At 37.4% G+C, this 10,603-nt stretch overlaps 1 protein-coding gene and 1 long non-coding RNA gene across 2 annotated transcripts in view; both read left to right on the top strand.

Moving 5' to 3' along the window:
- Nucleotides 1-1,657: 1,657 nt before the first annotated feature.
- Nucleotides 1,658-10,603, top strand: part of LOC126708389 (uncharacterized) — a 31,660-nt gene continuing 22,714 nt past the window's right edge. The window contains exons 1-3 of the mRNA XM_050408179.1: nucleotides 1,658-1,748; nucleotides 1,863-2,173; nucleotides 2,301-2,361. Of these exons, the coding sequence (XP_050264136.1) occupies nucleotides 1,658-1,748; nucleotides 1,863-2,173; nucleotides 2,301-2,361 (463 nt within the window). The remainder of the gene's footprint in view (nucleotides 1,749-1,862; nucleotides 2,174-2,300; nucleotides 2,362-10,603) is intronic.
- Nucleotides 5,811-6,920, top strand: LOC126709863 (uncharacterized). The gene is made up of 2 exons (XR_007649494.1): nucleotides 5,811-6,513; nucleotides 6,614-6,920. It is a non-coding gene; the product is annotated as an uncharacterized LOC126709863 (long non-coding RNA).

Raw genomic sequence — 10,603 nt, 5'->3', positions numbered from 1 at the left:
AGTTTTCAAGGCTAAGTTCTTCCCTAATCATTCTCTTTTAGAAGCTAAAGAAACAAGTTCGGGATCCTATGCTTGGAAAAGTATACTACATGGTCGAGATGTTATCCTAGATGGTGCTTGTTGGAGGGTAGGAAATGGAAAATCCATAAAAATCTGGCAAGACCATTGGCTGCGCCGAAAACACCCAACTAAGGTGCTATCCCCAATGGTGGAAACAATGGAAGAAGCCACAGTGGATTGCTTAATTGATGAGGGAACTAGAACGTGGAACGTTGCGATAATAGATGGAATTTTTGCTCCACAAGAAGCTGAAAAAATAAAGAATATTCCGTTGGCTAGAAAAGATACGGAAGACTCTTTATTTTGGCCGTTGGAGAATGATGGGAGGTATAGTTGCAAGACGGGATATCGGTTCTTGAAGGAAGATGAAGTTGGTCATCAGGTGGCTGTGCAGCAAGAACATGGGAAAGGGCTTTGGAAGAAGATTTGGGCTCTTGAATGTCCAAATAAAGTTAGAAATTTAATTTGGAGGGCTTGCCATAATTCCCTCCCTTTGAAGTGCAATCTATTCCGAAGGAGAATTATTTCAGAGCACTGTGATCGTTGCAAGGCAGAAAATGAAGACGCTGTACACGCGGTGTGGAGCTGCAAAATGTTGGACGGCGTTTGGGGTGCGAATAACTCATGGAATTTTCAGAACCAACAATACTTTTCAAGTTTCAGTGAGCTCATGGCTTGGATTTTCGATCATCAAAGGAATCCAGCGCTATTCACATTCACCGTTTGGTCCATTTGGCATCAGAGAAACCAATCACGGACTTAGTTAGCCCATCGACCTCTGAACCTCATTTCACAGTGGGCTCATGACAACTGGACAGAATTCAAGGCGTTGAAAATGGCACCATCTCTGAGTAGACCAGTGAGAAGAACACGGTGGAAACCTCCAGTCCAAGAAATGCTGAAAATTAATTTTGATGGTGCCATCTTTGCCGAGGAAGGGTCTTGTTATTGCATCTATGGCCACTCGGATTGCTCAACAGCTCCGGTCGGTAGAGATTGAAGCACTGGCTACTAGCAAAGCTCTTGAGTTTGCTAGAGAGTTGGGTATAGTAGATGCCGTACTGGAGGGAGACCCTCAAGTAGTGATGACGGCTTTGAAATCAAAGAACACTGTTTTTGCTCCATTTGGTTTACTGATGCAGGATTCCTTAACTTTATCTACTGGTTTTTCAAAATTGTCCTACTCTCACACTAAGAGAGAGGGCAACACAGTTGCACACAATTTGGCTAAGTTAGCAGTGAATTTTACAAATTGTGTAATATGGATGGAAGATGTTCCATCCGATGTATTGTCTTCTTACCATTCTAATTTAGCTGGTATTGCGTAATTTAAAGCACCACAACGCCGTTTCTCAAAAAAAAAAAAAAAAAAAAAAAAAAAATGCTATGTGGGTATATTGGTCAAAAGGTTAACCAGCAGGACAGCTAGCCTAGCTACCCGTAAATATCCAACTTTATCCTTTCCCTTCTCATGTATGTGAGTGTGACAGACACAGACACTGCCACACCCTACCCTTTTCCCATCGGTTCACTCTCCATAAAACCCTACTTGCACAAACCCTCACCTCCTTAATTTGTTATCTTCATCTTTTGAAGAATGGCTTCTTCTTCAAGCTCAACTGCTCCAACCCAGAGTCCTCCCAACCCCGAAGGTCCTTTCTTTTCAGACTTTGGAATCACTGATTCAGGTTCTTATCTCCCTTCCTCTTATGGGTTTTACAAATCCTTTGTTCTATTAGCATCTTTTTAACATTCTCTTTCATCTTGTTTTTTTTTTCCCATCTTCTTGGGTGTTAAAACAGGTGAGTTTTACGCTAAGAACAACCCATTTCAAAGGAGTGGACCAGTAGGTGCTACGGAACGCATTGCTATGGCAAAGAATGACAAAGTTACATACGTGCGGGTAGATATGCCAGGTGTCCCCAAAGAATGCCAGTACCTCACTACGTTTCCTGACAACGTTGTGTTTTGCGGAGGCTTAGCACCCATGGTATGTAAGGGCGGCCGTGGAAGGTTGTATGGAGCTTCTTATGGACTGCGTTCTTATAAACTCAGAAAACCTCAAGTCAATATCAGCAACGGTGTGGCCACTGTCAAGATGAAAGTATCCAAGGTCATCATCATATTTAAATTTAAATTAAATAAAGAAATTTGCGTGCTTGGTTCAACTTTTTTTTTTTTTTTTTTTTTTTTTTAAGTTTAGTAATAAATATTGTTGTTTCTTTTTTTTTTGACAGCAGAAATCGAAGACTGGAACTCGTTGCTCTAATAGTCCTTCATGGGATGAAGAATTGAAAAAAGGTGTCTCTAAATTAAAAACCCTTTTCTTTAATATGGTAAAAAATATTGCCCTGATCTATTTTGGTGTTTTTTTTGTTGGGTTTCATTTGTTAGTATTACTTAGATTTGCTATAACCCTCTTGTAACAGTTTCGCCTGCCATGAGTATGTGACCAAAGTTTCATCAAACGGGACATAACTTGTGCACAGGCCAGACCAAGGTGAATTGTAATTAGACTAGTCTCAACTCTCTTATCTAGAACACTTGGGTCTCAGTACAGCAGGAGGCAGTCCAATCCAAAATCACAAAAAAGCCCACCACACTCCACATGTTTTGTATCGAACCCTATTGTTCACGAGCTTATTCACGAACAATTTTTTTTACTTGATCTTAGCTTGTTTATCAAACAAGCCTAAAACTAAGGCTTAAGCTTAAATTAATTGTAAACAACGAACATGAACGAGTTTTTTATCGAGCCGAGCCCAAATTGTTCATAAACGGCTTGGCTTGTTTACAGCTCTAGTTAGTTATTTGTCTGCTTTACTCTATCATAAAATAATACTACTTCCTTAGATATTGGTGATATTCTAATTAATTTTTTTTCATAACCCCTGCCCCCCTATGAGAAAATTAAAGGATGTAAGGTACATTACAATGCTATATGCTAACTTCTTCTTTTTTATTTTTTTATTTTTTTTTAATACAAGATAGAATTTCTAATTTAACCTAATTCAAGTGTTTATGTGTGTTATACTCCCTCTTAAAGACTTGAATCACGGCCCTTACCCCCCACACTTCACAAGCATTTATATTTGTGGAGTGACCACCGCACCAAAGGTACATGGTGGTGCTATATGCTAACTATTGAATGTGATAATTTTTCTTTTTCACATTATTACGAAAATAAGGGAAAGGAGAATATGAAGACAGGCTTCTTTCTTCAATCCTTTGAGAGATTGAGAACTTATCTAGTTCAGGTAATGGTAAAAGCTTACTCTCCTCCTCTTCCTCTATTGGAGCCAAGCTTACTCGTAATGGTAAAAACGTACATAAATCTCATCAAATTTTTATGCTTTATTAGCAATTAGGCTCTCACACTAGTATACACACTTAAGTTACAAATTTTGATAATCTCTATTTTTAACCTTAATTGCTAATTTTTATTATCTATATATATATATATATATATATATATATATATATATAAAACCAAAAATTTTCAAGTTCTCACATTTTTCCACATCAGCATTATTTAAAAAAATAAAACTATTAAAAAAAAAAAAAAAACACCTAAACACCGTAACTATTTATCCCCAAAACAAACCCGGTAAAATTTACTCAGTTCAACCCCTAAACAAAACCCAATACAAAAACGCAAACTCAGCAAAGTAAACTCAATACGAAAACCTATTTCTTTGTCTCTGTCTCTCCTTCAAACGCAAATTCAACCCCTAAACAAATCTCTATCTCCTTCAAATGCAAACTCAGCCCAACAAGCTATACGTAGATCTTTCTCTCTTCCCCTGCGACGGTAAACGAATTCAACTAAGCCACAAACGCTTTGCCTCACAACCAACGGCTATAGGTATAATCTTTTATATTAATTTGGGTGTTTAATAGGATTTAGGTTCGGCTATTTTGTTTGGTTTTGATTTACGAAATTGGTTCAGATTTTGTTTTGATGTAGAATTGGTTTTTATCAATACTCGAAACCCTAATATAGGTTCTCCCTCAATAAGTCGAAGAAGAGGACCTGTGATTTCTATGATTCTAGGTTCATGATTTGAGATTTGAGTAGAGATTTTTGGATGACAATGGTGAAAGATGATTTCTGCGTATGGGCAAAGTTCATTCTTTGCTTGATTCAGTTATAGTCTAATCCAGTCTTGGGTAACTTCTTCTGCTTCGTCTTCTTTTTTTTATTATAACTAAATATTGATTAATTATCCTACTTATCTCAAATTTTGAATGGTGGTTGCGCTTTTAATTGTGGCAATTTAAATAGGTCGCAATGATAAATTTGACATAATTACAACAATTTTTTATTTATTTTCTATTATCTAGAACAAAATTGAGCAATTTAGGCTGAGGAAGTTTAATTGCTGTTTGTTACGGTTACTACGCTACTTCATGCTAATGCCATTAGCAACATTTTGCTAGAAACCCCTTTAGAGTCATTCATTATGTGTTGATTTATGCAAAAGAGCTATGCTGATTTTTTTACTGCATGCAATGTACAAGTTATAAGGCAATGCAATGGTGTAGTGTAACAATGGCTGGGTTTTTATGCTCTTTAATGCAAACTTTATATTGCTTGACATTACACAGAGTTGTCGTGTATTGCAATTTGTATCTCATACACATGTGATACTTGGCTTGATTATACCCTGTTTAAGTGTTTATCCTTGGTTATAAATTGTGGATATTCTGCCTCCTTTCACCACTCGGTTTGGACTATTGTAATCAAAAGCAAAAGGTGACCTTAAGTCGCCAATGCCTAATTTCAAAGCCATATATCAACATCCTAACCACCATTGTATCAATTGAAAACAGGGCAGCCAAGTAGGTGAATTTACAGGACAAGTCTAGAACTTTGGTAGAAGAAAGGGTGGTGAAAATGGACAAATATAGCCAAGGCTTTGTGGTTGAGTTTCTATTTCCTTTGATAATTTTGAGAAGCTGCCAAGGCTTTGTGAGTATTTGTTATCTATGTAATTGATTTTTTAAAAAGTTTGTTTAATGATTTATATATGCTTCATAATTGTTCATAAGGAACTGTTAAGAAAATTTTAGTTTCACTACTATGACATTGATTTAAGGGCATCTTTGTAAGTATGTGTTTCCATGTTCTTACCATGACATACTTTACATGGTTTTTCATTTCACCACAACAAGCAATAGGGGATCGCATTCCAGATGTGTGAGGTGAATTAGGGCTGACCATTTTTTTTAATATATATATATATATATATATATTTTTTTTTTTTTAAATTCAGTGGTGTGGGCATGGGAGGAAACCTTGCCGCTTTTACTTCAAGGTAGTTGTTTTCATGGTAAATTTTAATCAATCTCATGCTCAGGTACATGGATAGGAGAATCGTCTAATACAGGTTTCTTTTAAATGTGCTAATAGTAGGAGCTTCTTTACTATTCTATTTTCTGTAGGTTATTTATAGCTACTGACAGAGATGATATCTCCACAGCTATACAGTTCATCAATAAGTCAAGGCCATGGATTACATTGATGGTCGTTGGCTGGGAATATGGTGCAAACATGTTGACGAAGTACTTGGCAGAAGCTGGAGAGAATACATCGCTTACAGCTGCCATGTGCATAGACAATCCATTTGACTTAGAGGAGGCTACAAGGTCCTTTCCTTATCACATGGCCATTGGTCAGAAGTTCACTGGTGGACTAATAGACATTCTAAAATCTAATAAGGTTGGTGATTGCTTTCAATCTTCTATCTATTTTGGTTCAAATGCTTTATGCCCCTCCATTCTAGCATTGTTTTAATGTTGAACAAACATAATCATTGATGTGGTATGCTTTGAATTGTTTTGGCCACCATTTAAGTGTAATAACTTATGCTTAATTTTTTAATTGGGAATAACTTATGTTTAATGTCTACTTAACTTCTAAGAACTATTTCAAGGCAAAGCAAAAGGGTTTAATGTGGAGATGGCTTTATTGGCAAAGTCTGTTCATGATTTTGAAAAAGCAATATCTATGGTATCTTAGCACAAGAGACGTGGTTGGGAATGTGAAGATTCCTGTTCTCTTTATATAGGTCAAACTTATCTAACTTTAATACCATCATGCTTTAATTTTTGTTCAGGATTAGATTAGTCATGTCCTACATTTGTTTACTGTTTATAAATCTTCTTGTAAATACTCTGTTTATTTCAATCATTCTTGACCTTTTTTGGTTTAAAAAAAATCAGTTAAAAGAGATGGTTTATTAAAACTTATTTTGGAGCTGTGCTAAAATTTCCCATGATAACAATAATATGCAAGAAACCCCCAAATCAAAAACCATAGCCCCTTCCTATCAAAAAAGAAAAAAAGAAGAAGAAGAAGAAGGAAAACCATAGCTTCTCATCCATTTCTCTCTCCAGTCTCTATGCTTTGCCTTTAGTGCACCTTCTCCTTTGTCTCTGCTCCTAATGATGGTAAGCGATTAAAAGTAAATGAAGAGATTTGTTTTCTCTTTGTTTCACCTTCAGTTCAATTGACAACCGATTTCCAATTGGTTTTTTGTGAGCTTTGCAGAATTGGGATTGAAGGGAGCAAAATCAAGATGCCATGGACGTCCTCTTTTGATTCAAATTCGTAAAAGCTTCCTTACTCTCTTTCTCTCTCCATGTGGCGTGAGGTCAAATATTTGCTTTCTTTGTTCTAAATAACAATTTATAGAACTCAATGTTTTATGTTAAATAAATATATGATGTACTCTTCTATATAATGCAGATTTTTTGTATTATGTTCTTTCTCTACTCTTTTTGAGTCATAGCAAAAGAATTTGACATTAGTAACTATATTCTATTTATTTATTATGAAAATAAGATTGTGATCATTATTGCAATTTGTTTATTCATAGAATATATGTAACTATGAAAATATCTTCATTGCCAATGGACCTATGGTAGTGGTATTAATCTTTTCAGCATATATGTATTTTTATGGAGCTAATATACAGGATTTCTTTTATTGGGCACAAGCATATTGTGTACTAGGTTTGACAATGTTTAATATTTGAATTAGTGAAGATTCTATGTTATGCTTGGCTCTTCTCCATTTAGTTGTATTATTTGATTAGTGAGTCTTGAGACATTCTGATTTAGTCCAGCAAATGATAATTGCAATATTTTTTTTTCTTTTTAAAGAATCTCATGCATCGCATGGGTTAGCGACTAGTTAAACTAAATTTTAAAACAATTATCTCTCTATAGCCTTTTTACATCTTTGCACCCAATAATTTAATGGACTTGTTTCATGTAATCTTTTTTCTTGGGTCTCACACTAAAAAATAATAAAAAATTCTTTGTGGTATTTAAGAGAGTACTAAAATACTGTAACTCTCTAGTCACCTTCTCCTATCTTTTTTATCAGAAAAAAAAAAAAAAAAAAAAAAAAAAAAAAAAAAAAAAAAAAAAAAAACCCTTAAGTTTTGCCCTTGAAACACTAATTAATTAAATATCACGATATAATGTTTCCACTCAGAATTATGGCGAACACCGCTAAAATTATTTTTTCAGCTGGTAATCGGTAGATTTAAAATCAATTATAAACAATCAGTGACTCTCAAAAAAATTATAAATAAACCATATTACATGGCTCTATATTTATTTGTTCTAAATATAGGATGCTTTATCAATTGTCCAGAATATGAATACAGGACTAGTGATATAATTTTATTTATACAAATATATATATATATACACACATATTTGTAAGAAGGATTTATACAAGTACGAGATGAAGGAAAGCTATGTAGATATTAAATTAAACAGGCCAATTATAAAGAATTACTTTTTCAAAGTATTTATTATATAGTCACGCTATGAGTCTCTCGCTCTCAAGGGAAGAACAGGAAGAATTGGCTAGGAGCAAGAAAAAAGTTAAGGATGTAAAACATGCAGGTTTCAGTGAAGGAAATGAGTCGGGCTCCTCGTCACCGGTCAGAGGTCTTGGCACTTGGAACCAGAGTATGTCTTTTAAAGACAAACTTGTTGGTGAGATTCTAGGAGCGTATATCCAAGCCTTCAACTTTGAGGAGCTAATGGAGGATGATGTTGAGTCGGATGAGGAGATAGAAACGCTTAGGCAGGGGCTGGTCGCTGTCAGGTTCTCAAAGGAGGAAAAACAACAGATTCAGGATCCATGGGCTAGAGCTTTAATAGTCAAGGTGTATGGGAAATCAGTGGGCTTCCATTTCCTTCAAAGTAAGCTGCTATCTCTGTGGAAACCAGCGGGTAGGATGGATTGTGTGAACATGGGTAATGGATTTTTTCTTGTGAGGTTGTCCTTAAAGGAAGATTTTGAAAACATTCTGAAGAAAGGTCCATGGTTCATTGGTGGACATTTTTTGTCTCTGGCCATGGGAACCAGATTTTAGGCCTTCGTCGGCAAACGTCTCCTCAGTTGCAGTTTGGGTAAGGCTAAATGAGCTTCCTATAGAGTATTATAATGCTGAGGCATTACATCGGATTGGCAATGCCATTGGCAAGGTGCTTCGGGTTGATACTTTCACTGCATTTGAGACTAGAGGTAGGTTTGCTAGATTGTGCATTCAAATAGATGTTGAGCAACCGTTGGTCACGGCCATTCTTCTTGGGAAAGTTGAACAACCTGTGTCGTATGAGGAAATACAGAAATTATGCTTTGGATGTGGGAGATTGGGTCACCAACGTGAAGCTTGTCCATATATTATCCGGCACAGTTCACTGACAAGGGAAGCGGAGACGGGGATGGAAGAAAAGGGAAATGAACATGCACACATTAAGCGTGAGCAAAGCAGGACAGCTGTGGGTGTGGGGCTCGAGGGGGTACATAAGGATGTGCCAAACGTTGCTCAGGAGTGTACATATGGGTCGTGGATGGTGGTAACATGGAAAAAGAATGGGGCAAGAACGTACAGAAGTGATGGGGACCATGTGGGATAGACAAAGGTACAAGGTGTTAATAGTAACGGTAAACATGCAGCGGATGCCAGGGAAAGAATTGTGCTAGGAAGGGAGGAGAATTCTATTGGGCAAAGCAGAGAGTCCAAAAGGAAAATCCCAGCTTTTAGAGGAATAGAGAAAGCCTGAATACTAAATGCCATTCAAAGCATAAGTAACAAGCCCGTGGGACGAGCCCAGCCCCCTTCAAACCAAAATCCAGGCTTGCATGAAGTGGATAAGGCTGAGAATGGGCCTAAGCCGAATCACACTCCTGGAAAGCCCACACGGCATGCTTCAGTGAAAGGCAAAAGAGCTTTAGCCCGTCTAAAGGAGACAAAAGCTCATTCAAAGGGCACCGATGTAAATGGGAAAACACTAAGCTCCTCCTCAGTGCAGACTCGTTTCCATCCTGTGCAGGCTGTGAACTTTCAAAAGACGAGCGGTGGTGAGCTGAGTCCGAGAGAGGCCTCCAATTTCCGATTTGGTGAAGCTAGGTGGGTAGAGGGGGTTTATCATTTTGAGGGGCACAGCCGTGGTGAGTTCGGAGAGATTTTAAGCTGTGAGCTGAGCCAAGCAAGTTCTCAACATGGGGGTTTTCAGAATCATTACGAGGAAAGCACGGAAATGCAGGGGTCCGGTGACGGCGAAGGGTGCGAAGGTAAATTGGTTACTGTTCTTGGACCCATTTTGGAGGATTGTGAAGAACCCATGGTAGGTAGTGCTAGTGATTGTGCTGCCATCAACCGAGGAGGTGAAGATTGGATGGGGAATCAGATGGATTTTGATGAAGATGGTGGAGCTAATGCTGCCTGTTGATTACTGCCTCTTCCCAAGTTGTATCTTTATGATGAATATTTTAGTGTGGAACTGTAGAGGAGCTTTGAAGCCCTCTTTTCAGAATCATGTTAGAGAGCTGGTTCAGAATCATGATCCAGCAATTATGGCAATAATGGAAACCAAAGTTAGAGGTGAAAGAGCAAGGGAAATAACTGACAAACTTCCCTTTGATGGAGCTATTCACACGGAAACTATCGGGTATGTCGGTGGCTTATGGGTCCTGTGGAATGAAGATAAGTTGGAAATCTCTTCCTTAGCTAACACTGAGCAGGAGATTCACATTGTGGTTAAGGTACGTTCTTTGAATTCTAGTTGGCTTTTTTCTGCTGTGTATGCTAGTCCTAGGAGTGCTGAAAGGCAGATTTTATGGAAAAATCTCATGAGTGTTGCAGAACTTCATAACATGCCTTGGGTGATAGCAGGGGATTTTAATGAGCCTCTTGTGGGGAAGGATAAATTTGGGGGGAGAGCTGTTAGTGTTAGAAGATCTCTGTTGTTTAAAGAATATCTAGATAAATGTAACATGATAGATATTGGGTTTTCTGGTCCTCGGTTTACCTGGACTAATAGAAGAGAAGTGCAAGCTCTAATTCAAGAAAGAATAGATAGGTTTTTTGTAAATCCTAGCTGGTGTGTTTTGTTTCCTGAAGCGAAAGTGGTTCATCTCACAAGATGCCATTCGGACCACTGCCTTGTTTTGCTGGAGATGCAGCCAAGGGCTATGAATAGAAGAGTTAGGCCTTTTAAGTTTCAGTCTTGC

The sequence above is a fragment of the Quercus robur genome, chromosome 12, assembly GCF_932294415.1.
Source record: "Quercus robur chromosome 12, dhQueRobu3.1, whole genome shotgun sequence".
In the NCBI taxonomy this organism is placed as follows: domain Eukaryota; kingdom Viridiplantae; phylum Streptophyta; class Magnoliopsida; order Fagales; family Fagaceae; genus Quercus; species Quercus robur.
This window is presented reverse-complemented; position numbering and strand designations above follow the sequence as displayed.